Source organism: Drosophila suzukii, chromosome 2L (genome assembly GCF_043229965.1).
Source record: "Drosophila suzukii chromosome 2L, CBGP_Dsuzu_IsoJpt1.0, whole genome shotgun sequence".
Taxonomy (NCBI): Eukaryota; Metazoa; Arthropoda; class Insecta; order Diptera; family Drosophilidae; genus Drosophila; species Drosophila suzukii.
Genome location: NC_092080.1, coordinates 8,497,415 through 8,518,402, shown reverse-complemented (window position 1 = coordinate 8,518,402; position 20,988 = coordinate 8,497,415). Strand labels below are relative to the sequence as shown.

Here is a 20,988-nt window from a genome sequence, read left to right as displayed (position 1 = left end):
TTTTCCCAGGGAGGTTCATTAATTTTTCTCCATCGCTTCTTGCGCAATTATGCAAGAAAACTTTTCGCCGGCATTTAGACAGACTAACAAAGAGATTGACGGGGGGGGATATTGATTTAATGCAATGCCAGAACTCCATGATGGAGTTTTGTGATTTATTTTGTGGCTGCCTGAGTGAGCAGTGAAATCTGCCAAAAGTTTGGCAGCAACTGTCAGTCTGCAGAGAGAAAAATATTTGATAAAAGTTCTGAAGGTAGAAAAATATTTAAAATGATTTTTATAAATTTGAATGATATGTTTTATCTTAAAATTTGTTATACTCTTTAAATATGTTTAATATATACATTTTTTAATGATATATAGCTTGGCTAAATATTTATATATCTCTTGCAGATTGGGTTAATCAATAAAAGGTTTATTTATTATATTTCCATTATATTTATCTTTGTGCCCCCGTTTAAAATCTCACTTAAAACCCACTGACTGACAGTCGTTCCCCGGGCAACTTTGTCTGCTAAATGCCGGCATACATCTGATATTTTCCTATCAGAAGCCAAACACACCGCACAAAATGCATTAAAAATATGCCAGGCATAAAAAATGTCCTCTCATTCAGTGAATTTGGCCCACAAAGTTGGGCAACTTTCGATTTTTTTTATGTGGGCGTCGGTTGAGGGGTTATAAAAGATTGGCACCGCGCTTTATTGCCCCAGTTTTGCTGGCCCTTTCTATCTATTTTTCAGTGGCTTTTTTTTTTGTGGCTGGCGCCGCCTGCACCTTGACACTTTTGCAATTGTCGCATGAAAATATTTTTTCATCCGTTGTTATTCTTGCTCAATTTGTTTGTGTGCGCCCCCATTGTTTGGGCCTGGTTTTGTGGATTTTTATTTTTGCCTTTCCCTCTATTTTTCTGTACTTTTACTGCACTTTTTCTGTACTTTTTTATTTATGGTTAGTGCAGCAAAATATTTCAGCATCAGGCGAAAAACCAAAGTGCCAAGTGTGAGGGCGGCATCGAGGCCAAAAACTATGTGGGAGTTTTTCAGTTTTTTTTTCAGCTTTTTCCCTGCCTCTTCAGTTCAATGAATAAATCATTGGACACCAAGGGGATTGGTTGGGACTTTTGCAAAATGGAGTCAGACTTCTCTCTGGTAATGTTTGATAATATTTTAGGGGAATGTTTGTACTCGTTTTGGCTTTGCATAAATGTGGCAAGAGTGGGGCAATACGAAAAGAAAACAATTTAGGAGCTCGGTTTATTTTTAGAGAACTTTTTGGGCAAATAGCAGAGTACATACGTTTAGGTCCCAGTGGTTAGCTAGAGTTTTTTTTATGAAAGGGAATTTAAGCAAGCTTCTACTTTATCAAAAGCAAAATACAAAGGCTAAAGTTTTATAATGGGTATTTCTAAAAGTACACAAAGTAATGAAATAAATATTTTAAATATTATTTTCTCTTGTAATAACAATAATAAATGCAAGAACAAAGCTCGTTTCTATAAATTCTTTAAGGCAACCCCTTCTTAAGTTGTCAATGCTTAAACCTTTTAATATGTTTTCCTTTTTCCAAGTTCATCCCATTAGCTGAAAACCCTAGCCCCTTTCGAAGGCCTGCAGGAAAGTAAACTAAGCAAATCTGCTGGCAATTTAATCCTTTTGAAATTTGCTTTAATTAACTCGAATAATAAGCAGCATCCGCATACTTTGAACTTCTCCCGGTGCCGCAGCCTTTTTATGCTGTTTGTGGGCTTATGAGCTTTGGCACTTTGTGGTTCAAAATTTTGTGATTTTTCTTCTTTTTTTTTGGGGGGCATTCGGATTTCCGACATTTGCCAAAGCAAATTTCAGCAGAGCGGGACTAATAAGCCAAACAAGAGACAGTGGTGTGGAAAAGGGGGTGTGGCTGACTGGCAGACAAAGTTAATACGACACAGCTGCCCTCGCAGTTGGTGGGCAATTGAAAAGTTTATTAATAACCAGCAGAAATGGCAGCGGCAGCCACAGGAACTTTAAAGAGATTCCTGCTCTTTTTCTGTATTTCTGTGTGATTTTTATTTTTAATTAAAAGTGGGCCTGGCTGAGCGGAAGCGCTGAGCGGTCTGAAGGAAATGTAATTATACTTGAACAGCATGCGAAATATGTTTTAATTTATTAAATTAAAATAAGCGAAAAAAAAGGAGCGGAAGGAGGGCAAAATAACAACAAGAACCAAACAGGCAAAGGAAGCAGCCAGCCGCAAACCGAGTGCCCAAAGCAATTTGAACCAACGTCACACGCGGCGTATGCGTAATGTGCTCGCAACAAAATCAACGTTATGCAAATTTTAATGCGAGCATAAGGCGGAAACGAAACGGCGCTACGCTTTCCAGTTTTCTCTTGATTCCAGCTACGGTTATCGCCAGGGTATCGAAAGGGTGTTATAGCACTCTATAAAGGAAGAAAATTTTATGTAATACATGTAGAGTTGCAAAAAATCCAATAGAAATAATCTAAATGCAACAAGAAAAAAAGATAAAAAATAGTTTTTTGAGAAATGTACTATAGCATATCATTAAAAATATATTGAAATATATTTTAAGTTCTATGATTTTTTATTAAATGTTATTATTAAGTAGGTATTATAAATACTTACATTTGTATTATTCTTATTTGAATTATTATTATTATTATTAAGTTACAAAAAAAATATCGTGCTTTTAAGGCTTTGACATATATTTGAAGTTCTATGATGTTTTATTAAATGTTATTATGAAGTAGTTTTTATAAATACTTATATTTTTATTATTATTATTTTAATTATCATTGTTATTACTAAGTTACAAATAAAATGTCGAGCTTTCAAGGATATAATAACCACACTAAACTCACAATATAAATATGAAATAACTACAATCACTCATACTAACAGCCATAATAAAAGCTCAGTTAAACGAAAGAGCCACAACAAACCAATTTCAGTTTTCCGGGCAATTGAGCAATCCCAGGGTATCGCTTAAATCCGACCAAAATCTGCGCAGGACTTCTTCGTCCTGCCAGTTGCCCTGCAGTTGTACTTGTATTTACATATGCGTCTGTATGTATTTATCCCAGAGCACTCTCCTGGCACAAAATTACACTTTGTTGGCGGCACACACACACTCACATACTCGTAGCGCAAAAATTGTAATGAGCTTATTAAGTCATATTAAAGTCCAAGTACAACCAATTTGATAAAAACAGCAACTGACAGCAGACTGGCGACACACACACGAAAATGTTTATATGCGCCATTTTTTACGACAGCATTTGGCATTAATGTTAATAGCAAATGGCGCAGACACAAACCCTATATAAATGTATTACACTGAACGAAACAGCTAACAAAAAGAAAAACTAGGTCTCGAAGTCAAAAATCAATCAAATTTGTTTTTTTTTTAAGGTTAGCTAAGTAAAATTACTGTTCAAAACTATTAATTTGTTATTAATGAGCTAAAATTTAAAATTCCATTTACTTAGTAATGTAACTAGTATCTTCCTCATAACAGTACATCACAATCTTCTTTGTTAAATTAACACACATAGTATAATTTTCCATATTTTTTTTGGTGCATGTAATTTATATGAATGATGTAAATGAGCTTGGCAGCAGGTGGCTTAACATTTTTATTTGCTCCGCACTGCGGTAAATTGTTCTTAACTCGGCTTAATTGAGTATGATCAAATGGCCGGGGAGTTTGCACTCAAATTCATTTTGACAGAAATTTTCAAAATTAATGAAATGCTGAGCACGAAAACTACATAAACAGATTTAATGTATAGTTAAAAAAAAACGGAGTAAAAGTCAAAAATGCAGCTACTGGGTGAAATATATGCAGCAAGTAAGTAAAATTATTAATAAAAATATTTAATCTAATAGATTAACCTTCATTTTTATTAGAACTAAGTCCCAATTTGGAGACAGTCTCTAGACTGCTGAGAAGTCCTCTGGGTCAGGCGGTAATATCCTTTTTGCTGGGCTACTTAGCCACCACAAAGTTGTCGCAAATGTATGACAAAATCAAGAGAGATTCCGAAAAATTCGTAGAATCAAAGGAAGTTGAGGACTCGGAGCCCATAGATGATAGTGAGCTTTTGCCCAAGGGAAATGAGGTGGTGCTGCTCACCTCAATGGAACTAACTGCTTTCGATGGCCTGAACCCAGATCAGCCTATTTATACCGCCTTAAATGGACTGATCTATGATCTGAGTCCGGGTCGTGAAAAGTTTAGCTGCCATGGTCCCTACTTTTTCCTAGCTGGTTGCAATGCCAATAAGGTCCTTAATATTGCCTGTCGTTCTATGGGCGTTTGCCCCAATGATGTAATCAAACGTTGGGAACAGAGTCTCAATGCCGAGTTTAATATCGTGGGATATCTGATTGATGGTGACATGGAGAATACCAGTGAGGATCTGGAAATCGATCAAGAGTCGGAAAATGTTTGCCAAACGGAGCCAAATAATTGAGTTGAATGGGCTTTGAATGTACCTTTCTTTTAGTTTGGCAATAAAATTATATTTCTTTCTTTTACTTCCAAACTAAAAGAGGGGTATAGTCAATGTACCTAGTTATATAAACTTGTTATTTTGGGAAAATTACTTGTATTTTGAGCTCCTGATAGGCAATTAAAAGCTACAACCAGATGCACAATAAAACGTTTTGTTTAATAATCAAAATTGTTTTTTCAAACTTTCGAAATATGACTTGTAGCCCCCTTTTATAAGCAATTAAATAAATATATATATTACGTTTGTTAAGAAGCCAACCCTTTGCTTCTCAAAAGGTTTATAGTTACCTAACAAATACTTTCCTTTTTTTTATATTTCCCATTGGCTGAGATTTAATTAATTTCCCCGCCTTTCTTTTAGCCATTTGACCGAGCCCTTGGCATTTGGAAAGTCGGAAAGTTTTCCCCGCTTGTCTTCTAGTTTTTTCACCGACCGCTTTGACAGGAAAATATCGACAACGGCAAATGTCGATAACAACAAATTGTTTGTCGTGTTTTTCCTTTCTTTTTTTATACTTGGCACTTTTTGCCCATCAAGCTGTTGACTTTGTCAAGTTGTCGCCGAATTTTCAGGGCTTCGGGTGATTCGGCTTTCCCATTGTATTGGTGTGTGTGTGTGTGTGGGAAAAACTTTGCGCCAAACACGCAATTGACTGAAATTGAATTGAAAAGCTGAAAGCTGAAAGCCAAGAAGTGACAAAGAGGGCGAAAAAAAGGACAGGGAATGCCGTCAGGTGCTACACAGCTAATAAAATCAAAATTACTTTTTGCCAGCGCCAAAGTTTTGGCATTCGACGTGCTTCAGGAATTTAAAAAAGTTGTCCAAAAATTGTTAAGCACACACTTCAAATTCAGTCAAATGTGCAAAAGGACAACACACTCACTTCCAAGTACAAAGAACAACATTTAGCAAAGTGTTATTTGAAGTGTTGAATTTGATCAAGCGCAAAGGTGACAAAAGGTCTGAAAAGTTAACAACAACAGGGGACCTATAATAACAAGTGGAGGGAAGTGTCCCTAAAAGGATGAAATGGGGAAGAACGGAGAGCCAGTCGAAGATTCCAGTGTCCTAAAAAAAAAATATTGGCATAAATTATGTAACGATTACCTTTTTCTTTGATTTTATATTTAATACAGGCCAAAGTAAATTAAATAAATTAATCAATAACCCTTAACATATCATCATATCATCATATAATTGGTCATGTGTATAATGTTACATAAGTAGTATGCTGTTTCGATGACTATTATTAATAATCCCTTTACCGCTGCATAAAAATTGTGGTAATTATTCATTCAACTTTTAAATGGGGGTATTAATAATGGCTCTTTTGGAAAATAATAACTGAATGGGTACTTAATCATTTCCTCTGCATTTTAGTCCTTATTTGTAGTCCTTAATTAAACATATTACTGGAACCCCTTTATGGCTTCGTTTTTATGTCGTTTTCTCATTACTTGTGCATTGTCCAATTTCATTTAGCCACGCCCCCTTGACTTTGCCATTTATGGCTGCCTCCATAATTTTTGCCAAACTCTAAATTTATTACCATCTGGTTGTCATGTGCAAACGATGCTTGAACCCCTCTGTTTTCTCGGGGTCTTGAGACCCCCTCCCACCACCGCCACTGTCATTCATTCATTTTAATGTTTTACGTGACCCATTCGAAATCGAATCGAATGACTCATTAAATGCAGAATAGACCAAAACAGGTGGTAGGGTAAAAAAAGATGGGGAGGGGGGGTGCCCATAAGAGATGTGTTCGAGGTGAAAGGCAATTAACCACAAGAGCTTATGTCATGGAACGTGCCTAATTGCCAGAAAACACTACTCGGAATCTGGGTTTTTGGTATTTACCCAGGCAAAATGCTTGTGCGAGTGTGGCAAACAATTAGTTTTCCAATTTCGGAACTAAAATGTTTGCAAACAGCACAAATTAAATTCGCTTCAATTGCATTCTGGCCAGAAAAAGGAAAGGATGCTCCTTCTTTCTGGCCGAAAAGTTGACTTTGCTCTCTGCCAATCGCTGCTTGCGGGAGTTAATTTAATTAGTTTTCATTTATCTAAAGTACACGCTTCATTACATAATTTAACAATTCATTAGATTGAGCCGGGTGCGCCGTGGTAATTGAAAAGCGCGTCACGCTTTGGTCCCTTGATTTTCCAACTCATTCCACCCAAAGATTTTTCCCGCCCATCTAGACCCTGCGTTTGAGATTCCTTTCCTCCACCTCATTTCGCAGTCTGGTTTTTATGTTCACTTTGTTATTATTGCCGCCAGACAATTGCTAATGGTCGCTGTAATTATCATTAAATGCTTCGCTTTCTTTTTAATTCTTTTGCCATCTCTTCTTTTCCACTTCCCAATCCCTTCTATTTTATTTTTTTTATTGTTCCTGGGAACAATGGCAGTGGCTCAACAGCTGCTGGCTACATTTTAATGTGTTTGTAAAAGGATTAAACTGCACTTGGCTTAATTTAATTTGATTGCATTCGGGAGTGATTTGGCATTCATGGACAATTATGGATAAGTGAGTGAATAAAACTGCCAGTAAAGAAATTGTAACTATAATTTTCAGAGGCTAGGTGAGTTTTAAAAAATTAATTACTTAAGAATAGTTTGAGTTTTGTAATTTAAAATTTACAATTCAGTCAAGAAAAGGCTAAGGGAAACATAAATAAAATAAAATTAATTTTAATTAATTTATAAATAATATATTAATAGATTAAATAAATAAATTTGTTAACATATGATTTTTGTACTGTTATTTTATTATTTAATTTAATAAGCTAACATGAAAATAACCTTAATAAAATTTGGAAAACCCTCAAAACAAATATATTTTCAAAAATACCTTCTATATGTTACCATTTGCAATTCCCACATATCACTCACGTAAACTCAATTTGTATGTGCCATACATATTTCCACACCAATCCCTGTGTGCAACAACATTTTCCAGATTTTCTCGTATTTTCCGTAGAAAGAGGCTTAAATTTGGCAACGAGCATTGCGACAAGTCAAATGTCATGCAACCATTTTGGCAATAATTTCTTCTTTTTTTTTCGAGGGGTATGGAAACATTTTGATGTTTTTGCCTGGCCAAAATTTGATTTACAAATGGCATTGGACTGGGCCAGCATTGGAGGCCATCTCACATCTCTCATATACCAATGCCCAATGGCTTTTTTGGAATTCATAAATCCATGTTCCCCAGAATGACACGAAACAAAGCGAAACGAAACGAAGCGAAAGCTGAACCAGTTTTGTCTCATATATCAAGCTTAATTGCAATTCAGAACTAGAGGAGTGGGGACATGCAATTTGCGATCTAAAGAGTTGACCCAAAGGCATTTTGCCGGCGATGTCTAGACTATGAGAGACCCAGAAGCCTCGGGTTCGGTTCGGTAGTTGGCAAATAAATTTCAGGCAAAACTCTCTGGCTCGGCCCATTAAAAGTGGCCACAGACTGGCTGTCTCGGGTGCGTTATGCGAGTACTTTATATTCAAAAGTGTGTAATTTGCAAAAATGTCGGCTCGAGCTCCGCCGGCATCGCCCCCAGCGACACCGAGAGGCAGCAGCTGTGCTCGTCACATTAACCTGATGCCACGGGGGAAATGGGAAAAGGGCGGAAAACGCTGGCCAAGTGCGCAAGGGATTACACTTGCAAAAATTATCTTGATTGTTTTTATATTCTAAAAAATTTCAAAAGAAAATTGTATTTTAAATGTATTTGCCATACATGGAAAGTTATGAATAAGTGGATCAATGGAATTGGCAATAAAAATACAGCAACTGGATTTTTCAGAGGCTTACTGAGATGGAAGCTTTTTTTATGGGAATAATTTGAATTTTTATTTTCTTTTAGGAATTTAGAAACAGTTGTATGATTGCTAATAAAAGATTGTGTTCCTTTTCAAACTTATTTCTTATACCGAAATTTACAAAAATATTTTTAGTTATTTAAAAACCTTGCCACTTAAAAAGACTTTTTAAAATATATGATAAGCAAAATAAAAAAGTGTATTTAAATTATGTTAATAATAGTTATTTTATATGTGAAAAGTATATTATTTACTTCAATATATAAATGAATATAAAAATATTTTAAAATGTATTTTATGACTTTTTGATTGATATTTATTTTTTAAACATATTGAGTTACTTTATTTTTTTAAGAAACAGTTGTTATCATAATCGTGTGTTAAACTTTAGCTCCCAGAAATGACTAAAGTACGGTTTTTATATACAAAGTTACCCAATTTATTGCAAATTTAATTTAAATAGATTTTAAAATTTATATTTGATATATTTTTCTCAGTGTCTGTTCTGGATCCCTTAGGCTGACGGCTTTTTGTAGGTCGCCGACGTCGTCCTCGACGCTTTTACGTTGTTCTGATGTTGTTGTTGTCGTCAGGTCGCGGTTAATTATGTTTTTTGTATGTCCTTACGCATACCAAGAGCCAAAAGGACGACGTCTTCCCTATGTGCCCATGTGTGTGTGTGCGTGCGGCATGTGTGTGATTATCGTCTCGGATTTAATGCGCACTTTGATGTGAAACATGGCTAATTTGGCTTTTTATGTTCTTGGCGGCGCTGCTCAGTTCGACTCACTCTGTCCTGATTGCTGTTGTTTTTGGCCCTGAAAGCGGTCCCTATTTTTAGCCATATTTAAAGCCGCATTAGTGCCTAACTGGTGGCATTTTTACGCAGCTTCGGTTTTAATTATGAGTATGTCAAATATATATATAAAATGTCAAGAGAGATCGTCAATATCATGATGAGGGATTTTAAGAACAGTTCATTTATTTTCATACTCCCAATTTGAACAGATTTTTTATTCTAATTATGAGTCGATATTATTTTCTTATATCTAAGATTCATAATTTTTAACAATTTTAGAATGGGGAAATATTTTTTCCTGTAGTTCGAGTCATTATTAAGTTTATTTTTTACACAAATATATAAATTTGAGAATGAAATTAAATAAAATCAAAACATATTTATTTAACAATACAATAGTTATTCATTAATAATATCTTATTTAGTATTTAATAATTTTTTTAATTATTTATCTCTTGTTAATGGTAAACATTATTTCATTCCTTCACCTGATACACTGACCTTTAACCTTTGAGATCTGAAGATGTTTTACGATTACAGCTTATCCCGCACTTAACTTAGCAATTTACTTCAATTTCCTGCCAGCTTTTTTTGATTCCACCTTAAAGCAGCTTTTACCCAGCCAACTTCCTTGCAGCTGTTCTTTCAATTAATCTTGGGGAAAAAACATTCTCAGCTGGCAAGGCCTGTCGAATTTTTTGGTACCGGGGCAATTTGTGAATTGTGAAAATTGATTTATGGCATTTTTTCGCAGCCATCTCACATTTCACTCTTCACTTTTCGCTTTACTGGCGATGACAGCCGACGCACAACAGCCAACAAATGCCAAAGTCAAAACGGTAGAAAAAAAATGGGAGATGGCTTAAACAAAAAATTACGGCAAGCTAAAACAAATGGCAGACATAAATCCATCATCATCAACATTATCGTGATGGCCGAGAAGCAGCCAAGCGTTTGAACAAATTGACTGCAAGCAATTTGGGCGAGAAAGTGCCAAAAATAAGGAGCATAATTTAGACAAATATTGCTCATACGCAGTGGTGCTCATTAGGGACCTGTTGGGGTACTTAATTTAAATAAATCGAAAAGGAGTCGAAACATTAACCAGTCGCACTTTTGGTGCCTTTATTCGCAACTTAATAGAGTGCTTTATCAGGAGGCAATAAGTTTTTCAAGTCTCTGCCACAAAATAAACTGAAAGTTTATTAACATTTCTTGCCTCTGGCCGAGTTAAATAATGGAAATTTGAAAATTTCCCCCCTGGCTATCTGCAGATAAATTAGTTTCAGCTCAAAGTTTGGCCCAGTCAGTCAGTCCATCTGAATCTCAACTGAATTCCACTCGCATTTCGTTTAGCTTATAATTCACTTATAAAAGGGCAAAAGCCAAGAACAGATGTTCGACCTTACATTTTGACCAACATTTTTCAGTACTCAAACAACAACAAACAAGCAACTGTTTTTCACCCTCTGGCTCGCAATTAAATTTAAAGATATGGTTTTGTTACGCAATTCTGACTGCAAATCTTTTCAGGTTAAAAATCTATATTAAATAATTCTAGATTTTTGTTTCGGTGTAGTGCTATCATTTATAAGCAGCTGTTTCTTGCTCTTTCAGTAAAATTGAGCTTGATAATGGAGTAGCTGATAAGGCATAAGGTCCAATACGTTTATAAATGAGAATAATTTGGCACATTATTAGGCAGCAGCCGATTTGGTCACATAGGAATTTAAATTGAAATATAGAGCAGCCATACAGTCGGATGCCGTTCATTCAATTCAAAACATCAAATTGGATCGGTCGAAAAGCTTGATTATAAAATCATACTGTTGGGTGAAACACAAAAATTCAGAGATTGACTATCTTCGTTCTCGATTCCTAAAAGAAAAAGCAGCCATGAAACGAGGGTTTTTTTTCGATTTTGGTCATGTTATTGACCTTTCAGAAACCCACAGAAGGCAAACAAAATTTTAATTTTATGAACGAAGAAGAAATGTTGCATTTGGGAAAAATCTATAAGCAAATTGATAGATTGAACAATCTGAATGTAGTTCAGGTGAGACCACTTTCTTTGAATTCTGTTTGCGGCATTAATACTTAATACTCATCAGCATAGATATGGACCTGCCTTTGCTTTACGTTCCGGCTATCTTACAGATTTCTACCATGAAGAGGGTTGGATTTCAGAACTATACGAGGATATGAGACGGTACGAGACCATGAAATTTGAAAATGATACACAAATAAATTTGGCTGAGGCACAGCTTTCGACTGGGCGCAATCAGTATCTTCAATTAATAGAAAATATTTACCTCAAACTCTTCAAGGATAATTTGATCGGCTACCTGGCAAGGGGTAACCAGGTAACTAAATAATTTCCCTTGAAATAAAAAACACTTCCTATTACGAATAAAACCCTATTAGCTGTGGTACATCTCTACTTGCGAAACGCCTCAGTCCCCACAGCAGTTTCTTTACACGCTATATGTGGACTACATTCTACTAGAACTGAAGGCCCACGCCTTGGTAGAGTGGTCCTGGATGTTGCTCAGAAAGTTCGGAAAAGGAGGATCCATCGAGGAGGAGAAAGCTACTCGGGAAGCTTACCAGCGAAGGACACCCGGAACTCTTCCAAAGATCAAGGACTTGATGAGCCAAGCAGATCGCTCCGTTTGGCGGTGCGACCCAAGGCAACACAAGGCCGGGGTCACCTACGAGGAGGTCACCCGCCTGCTGCAGGGTTACGTGGAGAACGAGGTGGACCTGAACAGCGACGGAACCTGCCGTCGTGACTGTGGCTACTACTCATCCTCCAGAAGTGAGGGGTGCTTCGACAACAAGTTCTGTTCTGAGCAGCCAAAATGCGCCGGGGGAGTGTACGACTGTCGCTATGTGGAATCAGATATGCAGATTTGCCAGGCGGATAAGGACTCGAACAGACGGTACGAGTTCATCCAGTATGAAAGTGGACTTGTTCATGGGCAGAAAGGATCGTGTTACACGTGGCTAAACCGTGTCAAAAGTTGGAATCGGTGGATTTTTCAGGAATGCAGCTATTGTGTCTGCCTGTGTGATGATCAAAGCCCCAAGTCGGATCGGTTCTTTAACCTACGACGTGTGATAGCTGATGTGGAGAAGAACAGGTTTGTACTCTGTCAATTTTCCTACAACAAATATCCGAAACCATATCTTACAGAATCGTGACGGGACTTCGATTTGTTAAGAGCAATCGCATTTTTCACCTGCAGATTCAGGAGGGCGAGCTCCTGCCCCTTGGAGTCATTAATGAGTCCACTCTTCAGTGGAAACCGGTGGATACCTACACCATATCCGATGAGGATGTGAAGCAAAACGTAGACTTTCACATGTTGTCCTTTGAGAAGAGATCCATAAATCTTGGCAAAGTGGAAGCGAATAACAACTCTGTGGTTACCGGGCTGCGGTTCCAAGTGATCGGAACCCATCTTCAACTGGAGGCCCAATTCAGCAGAGTCGATTTTGAAAACGGAAAGCTCATCGAGCCGAATACAACGAGCTTTTGGCTATCCGGGAACAACGATGAACCAAGGTCAGTTTTTACAATATGTAACTAACAAATAAATGTATTACCTGTCTTATTTTCCTAACTTATCTTAGGAAGAAGATATCCCTAAAGGACGCCCAAGTGCCCACGCGATCCTCTGACTCTTCAATACCTTACCCGAGTGACAACCAGTATATCGAATTTACCAACACTGGCTTTGACCAGGATGCTGCCCAGACCACTGTGCCCTATATCGACATCCAGGAAGTGGTTTCTGAACCAGTGGTCCCACTCTCTGGAATTGGAGTTTACTTCAAGGGCAGTGATGGCTATGGTGGATATCTGGCACCCAAGATTATCACCTATGATTTTACACCATACGTCCAGGTGCCCTCGTGGGAGTCTCTGAACTTCAAGAGCCCGGAATAGTTTCATATCCACAGCATTGTCTTTTCTTTTTAAAATACAATATCAAATTCTGGTACCTTTTTTATTTCGATGGAGTGTGGTGGCTTTATTTCCTTTGATTGTCGACTTCAAATTTTGTTATGGTTATTGTTAGCTAGGTAACAACTTATAATAAGGCATCACTGGCACTCAGTTGGGTAGGTACTAGATAACATGATTTGAAATTTTTAGAATCGGTATTTTATTCTGTCGTGTTCCATTACATAAGCAAATGAAACAAATTCGCACATTAATGGGAAAAAGCCGAATTGGTCAGATAAGAATCTCAACTGATACAAAGAGCAGTCGTACAACTGGAAGCTGCTCATTAAATTCAAAACAACGGATCGGATCGGTCGAAAAGCTTGAGTTGTTATCAATTTATTGGGGAGTCACCACAAAAAAATTGTTATTTATTATTTGCCTCCAAATCATTCAACGTTGCCCAATTTATACCGTACAAAAAAAAAATGAAATGTGGAAATATTTTGTATTTGTCCATGCTATTGGCATTTCTAAATCAAACAGAAGCCAACAAAAATTATAATTTTATGGATGACAAAGAAATGTTGCATTTGTCAGAAACTTTTAAGCAAATCGATAGATTGGAGCACCTAAATGTTGTCCAGGTAAGTGAGTTTTTCTTTAAAATTTGGTACACCTCAGTCATTTCCAATAAACCTCAGCACAGACATGTCGCTGCCTTCGCCATAGGTTCAAATGACTATGTAAATGAAAGTATTCCATGCGTAAGAGATATGATAGATATCTATACAACTATACAAAGGATATCACGTCATTACCCATATTTAAAAAAGTTCGAGATGGATAGGTTTGAGAATATAACACAAATAAATATGGCTGAGGTCCAGGTTTCTAACAAAGAAGACGAGAATCTCCATGCTATGGAAATGATTAACCTGAAGCTCTTCGGAAAAGATGACCTGATGGGCCAACTGGCCAGGGGAAACCAGGTAATCAAATACTTTCCCCTAAAATAAAAAACATTTTTATTCCGAAAAAAACCGTATTAGCAGTTACAGCTCTTTACTTGCAAAACGCCACAGTCTCCTCAGCAATTTCTTTACACGTTTTATGTGGACTACATTCTACTCGAACTGAAGGCCCACGCCTTGGTAGAGTGGTCCTGGATGTTGCTCAGGAAGTTCGGAAAGGGTGGATCCATCGAGGAGGAGAAAGCATCTCGGGAAGCTTACCAGCGAAGGACACCTGGAACTCTTCCAAGGATCAAGGACTTGATGAGCCAAGCAGATCGCTCCGTTTGGCGGTGCGACCCAAGGCAACACAAGGCCGGGGTCACCTACGAGGAGGTCACCCGCCTGCTGCAGGGTTACGTGGAGAACGAGGTGGACCTGAACAGCGACGGAACCTGCCGTCGTGACTGTGGCTACTACTCATCCTCCAGAAGTGAGGGGTGCTTCGACAACAAGTTCTGTTCTGAGCAGCCAAAATGCGCCGGGGGAGTGTACGACTGTCGCTATGTGGAATCAGATATGCAGATTTGCCAGGCGGATAAGGACTCGAACAGACGGTACGAGTTCATCCAGTATGAAAGTGGACTTGTTCATGGGCAGAAAGGATCGTGTTACACGTGGCTAAACCGTGTCAAAAGTTGGAATCGGTGGATTTTCCAAGAATGCAGCTACTGTGTTTGCCTATGCGATGATCAAACCACCCAGTCAGATCGGTTCTTTAACCTACGACCTGTGATCGCTGATGTGGACAACAACAGGTATTTCACCTAGTCCAAGAAAGACACACTACTAATAACAATCGAAACCATCTATACCTTTCAGAGTCGTGACGGGCCTTCGATTTGTTAAGAGCAATCGCATTTTTCACCTGCAGATTCAGGAGGGCGAGCTCCTGCCCCTGGGAGTCATTAATGAGGCCACTCTTCAGTGGAAACCCGTGGATACGTACACCATATCCGATGAGGATGTGAAGCAAAACGTTGACTTCCACATGTTGACCTTCGAGAAGAGATCCATAAATCTTGGCAATGTGGAGGCAAAAAACAACTCTGTGGTTACCGGGCTACGGTTCCAAGTGGTCGGAAATCATCTTCAACTGGAGGCCCGATTCAGAAGAGTCGATTTTGAAAAAGGAAAGCTCATCGAGCCGGAGACAACGAGCTTTTGGCTGTCCGGGAGCAACGATGAACCAAGGTCAGTTTTTATAATATGTAACATAAAATAAATGTATTACCTGAGTTCTGTTCTTACGTATTTTAGGGAGAAGATATCCCTAAAGGACGCCCAAGTGACCACGCGATCGTCTGTCCCCTCGATACCTTACCCGAGTGACAACCAGTATATCGAATTTACCAACACTGGCTTTGACCAGGACGCTGCCCAGACCACTGTGCCCTATATAGACATTCAGGAAGTGGTTTCTGAACCAATGGTTCCGCTCTCCGGAATCGGAGTTTACTACAAAAGCCGAGATGGATATGGCGGATTTTTGGCCCCCAAGATCATCACCTATGACTTTACACCATACGTCGAGGTGCCCACATGGAAATTGCTGAACTCCAAAAAGCCGGAATAGATTAAACTCTATTTAAGATGGATCGGCTCTTGTTGCTGTATGCTTTCGTACATGCACCATCCCAATTGTATTACATTTTATTAATGAGTTTAAGAGTATACAAAGAGTTTTTAATTCTATTAGTATATTTTGTGTTATGGTTTTTTTCATATTTTTAATTCCATTTAAAACTATTCCGAATTTATTTGCTTATCGCAATGTTCCATTTTTTTTTTAACAAATTCAGGAGATAAGAAATTAAAAGAAAACATTAAATGAAATCAAAAAATAATGATGAATCAGACTCGTGAACTTAATGATTTATTTTGATGTTATCAGGGCTTTGTGTCACCATTTGTGTTAATTAAAGCGAAAAAAATCCATAAGGTAAACTGCCTTATCGCTCTTTACGTAGTTTTTAAATGAAAAGCAAGCTTGAATTGGTTTCTAATATATTAATAATATTTTTGACTTCAGGAGATTGAAATTGGACTTATAATTTAAAAAGAAAGATTGTCAGGGTGGCTTTTAATTCATTTGGGATCAGAAGGGCCAAAAAAGTTTGGTATGACGCCATCAGGTCCGACTCCATTATGACCCCATGAAAGTCAGCTCCCTGAACCTTAACCCTTCGCCAGTCCCATTCCCATAATCCCTTGGGACTGCAGCAGTTTGGCAAGGAGCAATATCAAAATTTAGGAACAGGACCAAAGGACCAAGAAGACCAAAACCTTTTTTGTCGCATGCTCAGCGCGGATTTTGACTGCATAAAATATGAAATTAAATTGCTAGCCAACAAAATGGCGCCGGGGAAAATGACAAAAATATGAGACAGAAGTGCAGAACCCCTGTATTTTTCCCCCACTTTTCCACGCAAAAGCTCTTTTGGCACTTTGTTGCGAATTCTCTTGGCGCTGTCGAGTTGATGACTTGCAGCTGTCGCATTTCTTTTCTGACTTTAGCAACTGCAGTGGAACCAAACGAAACGGCTGTTGGCACCTGGTTAGCCACCAGCTGGATGTGGATGTGGATGTGGATGTGGATGCGAGAGTTGGGAATTTATTTGACGGCAAATATTGCGGCCCCTCATGGGAAGTTCACTTCGCAACTTTGCCAAAAGTCAGATCTCATAAAAAATAAACTTTTATTTTAAACATAAGAATAGAAAGATTTTTCAGGGCAACTTCACTAGTTTTGTTTGAAGAAAACCTCTATGATCAATATGCAAGAGGATAAAACAAGATTCGATTATATTGCGTACATGCAATAACGCCCAGTGGACGTATATACGTAATAATATGTGGAATTATTGAAAAAACGTATTTCGAATCGTTGTTAGCCTTGACTTTTTTGTCTAATTCATTTTATTTTCTAAAATTGAATATTCTTTCTCCCCATTTTGAGATCTATTTTTGATATTATCATGGGCGAAAGGAATTTTCGCAAATTGGGCCTGGGTGTGATCCTGACGGCCCTCATCCTCTACACGGTCCTGTTTATGGACACACAGATATACGAGGCAGGCGGAAAGATACACAATGCATTCTTCGTGAACACAGACGGATGTCGCATTATAGCCATGGATGTGATGAACCCGACAATCGCCAAATACACCGATTGGGAGTGGAAGGACAAGCGATTCTACCTGGAGTGCCCATATCAGACTTGGTTTCGAACAGAGGTGGCCAACGGGGAGTGGTACCTGAAGTTGATCCGCGACATCGATAAGATTCTGGAGGAAAACGATCTAACTCACGACTGGCAGATAAAATGCTTTTGGTTCCATATGGACGTAGTGTCACGATGGAAGGCCAGGCTTTCACACCGAACTCAGTTCCCCCTGGAGTTTCCATATGCCCTGAAAGTCCCCAAAGGTGTGAGGCATTTGCGAGTCAGGTGCATTAATACTTTTACAAACAAATCATTGTATGAGGATGCTCATTTCTTCATTCAACCGCCACCCGATAAGTTGCTTAAGAAAGCTCCACCGACTTTAAAGTACTGGGATGAAGAGAAGTATTCAAGTAAGGAGACACTACCCATTTCCGTGATGATCTTGGGCCTGGATTCCGTATCGCACCTCAATTTGCTTCGCCAAATGCCGAAGACTGTGCGATATATGCACCAGAATATGTCGCATGTGGAGTTTTGGGGCTTCAACAAGATCGGCACCAATACCTATCCCAATTTGATAGCTCTACTCACGGGTCTCAGTGCCTCAGAGTCGCAGGAGTTTTGGCTGCGACAGAATTATATGGATAATTTACCACTGATTTGGAAGGAGTACAAGAAGGCCGGCTATAATACCAGTTTTGCCGAGGATATGGCAATATATTCGATGTTTTATTTTGGCAAGCCAGGCTTCAAGCGTCCCACCACGGATAACAATTTGCACGAGTTCATGGTGGATATGTATATCCTAAGGCAGTCCAGTTCGGTAGCAGACACCCACTGCGTTGGAGAAAGGACCTTCATGGATGTCCTTTTGGAGATGAACGACCGACTGCTGCCCCACAAACAGCGCTATCCCTTCTTCTCATTCTACTGGTGGGCCAATGGCTTTCATGAGTTCTTCAATTCTCCCCGTCTTGCGGATGGAAGATTTGAGCGATTGCTGAGGAGCCTCGATGACGCCGGTATTACAAATAATACTATCATATTGTTTATGTCGGATCATGGCTTGCGATGGGGTCGCTTTCGCAGAAGCTTTCAGGGAATGATTGAAGACTGCCAGCCCTTTTTGTCTGTTCTTTATCCCGATTGGATGAGGAAGAAGTACCCCACGGCCATTAGGAACCTAGCTGGCAATGCCCACAGTCTGATAACCACCTATGATCTTCACGCGACCTTGAAACATATCTTGGATCTGAACTCTCTGAATGACAAGCCCATTGCCCAGAGGACTGAGGAATTGTGGAAACTCAAGGGTTCGGAAACCCCAAGGGCCGTCAGCCTTTTTCTTCCCATTCCACCCTGGAGGACCTGCAACACTTCGCATATACCCAGTGAATTCTGTCTGTGTCACAATCAAGTTTCCATTCCCGAGAATAATCGAGTTGTGAAAAAAGCGGCTAGCATAATCATTGATTATGTCAACCAGTTGATGGCGGAGTATCCCGTTTGTATTCCACTGGAATTGGATTCTATTGAAAGTGCTTATTTCGCTGCTCCCCAGAGGGATAATGAATACTACATCGAGAAGGGACACAAGAACTCGTATCCCGAGCAAGGTCCCTATTGGGAGAAGCGAAAATATGAGGACAGGGACATCGTGGTGCGATTGAAGACCAAGCCGGGAAAGGCCTATTTCGAGGGAATAACCCGCAGGCAGGGCAAAAAACTTTTCCTCGTGGGGGAAGTGGTTCGAGTTGGCGATGATGGCAACAAGAACAACGACTGCATTGAGAATCCCTTACTGGAACCATTTTGCCACTGTGCAATATAGGTTTTTCAATTTATTTTAACGAAGAAAAAACATGAATAAACGTGTGATAAATTTCATTAGCTATTTTTTTTGGTATGAAATGGGTTTAATAAAACATGGTAAGTCCAAAGTATTCATATTTAATTGAAATATTTTTCGCGAAAATATTAAATTTAACAATTATAGTTCATTTACAAAGTGTAATATGATATTCTTTTTTTTATTGACGTAAAAAGTTTAAAGTAAATATTAAAATTTTTTTTTTACTAGAAGCACTAACTATTTACATTGTTAAGGCTTTGCTTTAGAAATAAAAGTACGTTACCATATCGACAAATATTGTTAAATGCTTATAAGAAAACTTTCAAACCTTATGCAAACTTTAGAGGCCAAAAAGGACCCCCAGATCTTTCCACTCCATCCAAACTAATCCCGAGTTGATTTTTCTTCGCCCATCGTAAACTGAAAACTGCCCTCAATATCTTCTGGTCCTGGCAGCATCATACCCCACCAATTATCTGTGAGTTATAACTTTTGATTTTGCACGTCGAACTTCTACCAATTAGTGGCCTCTGCCGACGGTGGCGAGTCTTTAAAAGTTTGCCGCATGAGTTGGCAGATGCCAATGTAGCACCTGCGGGGGAACTTTTGAGGGATATATACTATACATAGGATGGTTTGCAGGTGGACCACTGCGATTCCGAACTAATGGCATAAGCCGCTTATGTACCATGTACTCTCGTACTGGCAGTTTGCTCTTACTTTTAACCCACTCACCAGCAAAAACTTTTTTAGGATTATGGCAGATTTACCAAGCACACACATATATGTACAGCTGGGGAAAGAGACAGATAGAGGGGTGCGATAAAGAAAGGAAGAGAGAGCAAAAAGCGAACGCTTTATAGTTTCAATATTTGCCTTGTCCTGTTCGGGGAAAATCCCCTGGGCACATAGAGCAGCAAACGCAGCACGGATTTTTAAATGGACTGGCAAACATTTGGTGAAAAACTTTAGGAGAAACGGAGACAGAAAGGTTTTTGGTAGAAAGAGACGGAAATGTTGGCTCCGTTTTAAAGGAGTTCAGTTTTATTGTTTTTAGCCAATTAGTCTTGGTCTCTAAACCGTCTCGGCAATCGTCTTGAATCTCTCCCCAAGGCGTCCTTAGCCAAACGAAATTTATATACACTCGTTTCGGGACATCCTTCGAATCCTTTGCCGTCGGCCGAGAGGAAGTTAAATATGTTTTATGGAGGACCATCAAATTTGAAACACAGCAGCAGCATCTGGCTTGTCAGTCAATTAGTCCGTTGGTTTCTTTTATAAAAAGCTTTATAAGAAACCCTAGCTATAAAATTATTTACCAAATTTAAGAGCGTTTAAAGACTTAAAATAATTTTAAAAAATGTTTATTTACAAAATATTTTAGTGATATATTGCTTAAGCTTTATTTTGTTTATCCGATTGAATAGACACAATAATTAAAAATATTACTTAAATTAAATGTTTTAAACAACTCTGAAAACAGTAGTGTATTCAGAGCTTCAACATGCCATTTATATTCGTTGCCTTATTTTCATTTTGCGTGTGAAACTGAGAAACATAAGATAGCCGGATAAATTCCATTTACCATGCTTAAGTTGCTGCTAAAATGATTTATGTGCCGAGTTTATTTATTGCACCTCAATGAATTCAAATTTAAATGTTTCGCCAGCGGAGCAGGAAAACCGTAGAATTTAACGCACGTCAGAAGGTAGACAAACATCCGGGTGAAAAAAAAGCAAATTCAGGGATAATCGAATTGGAAGGCGGAAAATGAAAATGGAAACTGCCAACTAGAACATAAAATGCATTCAAAGCTTCAATTGTTGAAATTTCCCAAAAAGTATATGTATATAA

The 20,988-nt window shown here is 38.5% G+C and overlaps 3 protein-coding genes across 3 annotated transcripts; all 3 read left to right on the top strand.

Moving 5' to 3' along the window:
* The first annotated feature begins 3,700 nt into the window (after positions 1-3,700).
* On the top strand, positions 3,701-4,691 carry c-cup (calcutta cup). Its single transcript, XM_017077367.4, has 2 exons — positions 3,701-3,856; positions 3,916-4,691. The coding sequence occupies exons 1-2, from the start codon at positions 3,826-3,828 to the stop codon at positions 4,479-4,481; spliced, it is 597 nt and encodes a 198-aa protein (XP_016932856.2). The 5' UTR covers positions 3,701-3,825; the 3' UTR covers positions 4,482-4,691.
* Positions 4,692-10,900: 6,209 nt separating this feature from the next.
* LOC108010650 (uncharacterized) lies at positions 10,901-15,766 on the top strand. The gene is made up of 10 exons (XM_070996730.1): positions 10,901-11,204; positions 11,260-11,511; positions 11,573-12,291; positions 12,345-12,716; positions 12,785-13,099; positions 13,453-13,747; positions 13,805-14,092; positions 14,153-14,871; positions 14,936-15,307; positions 15,374-15,766. The coding sequence occupies exons 1-10, from the start codon at positions 11,076-11,078 to the stop codon at positions 15,687-15,689; spliced, it is 3,777 nt and encodes a 1,258-aa protein (XP_070852831.1). The 5' UTR covers positions 10,901-11,075; the 3' UTR covers positions 15,690-15,766.
* Positions 15,767-17,014: 1,248 nt separating this feature from the next.
* On the top strand, positions 17,015-19,176 carry LOC108009182 (uncharacterized). Its single transcript, XM_017073331.4, has one exon. The coding sequence runs from the start codon at positions 17,092-17,094 to the stop codon at positions 19,111-19,113; it is 2,022 nt and encodes a 673-aa protein (XP_016928820.2). The 5' UTR covers positions 17,015-17,091; the 3' UTR covers positions 19,114-19,176.
* Positions 19,177-20,988: the final 1,812 nt, after the last annotated feature.

Bases quoted from the DNA above. Each gene is read 5' to 3' on its own strand.
- c-cup (XM_017077367.4), top strand. From the start codon at position 3,826: ATGCAGCTACTGGGTGAAATATATGCAGCAA. The intron at 3,857-3,915 runs GTAAGTAAAATT...CATTTTTATTAG, and splicing joins GGGTGAAATATATGCAGCAA to AACTAAGTCCCAATTTGGAG.
- LOC108010650 (XM_070996730.1), top strand. From the start codon at position 11,076: ATGTTATTGACCTTTCAGAAACCCACAGAAGGCAAACAAAATTTTAAT. The intron at 13,100-13,452 runs GTTTCATATCCA...TGCTCATTAAAT, and splicing joins AACTTCAAGAGCCCGGAATA to TCAAAACAACGGATCGGATC. The intron at 14,093-14,152 runs GTAATCAAATAC...AAACCGTATTAG, and splicing joins AACTGGCCAGGGGAAACCAG to CAGTTACAGCTCTTTACTTG.
- LOC108009182 (XM_017073331.4), top strand. From the start codon at position 17,092: ATGGGCGAAAGGAATTTTCGCAAATTGGGCCTGGGTGTGATCCTGACG.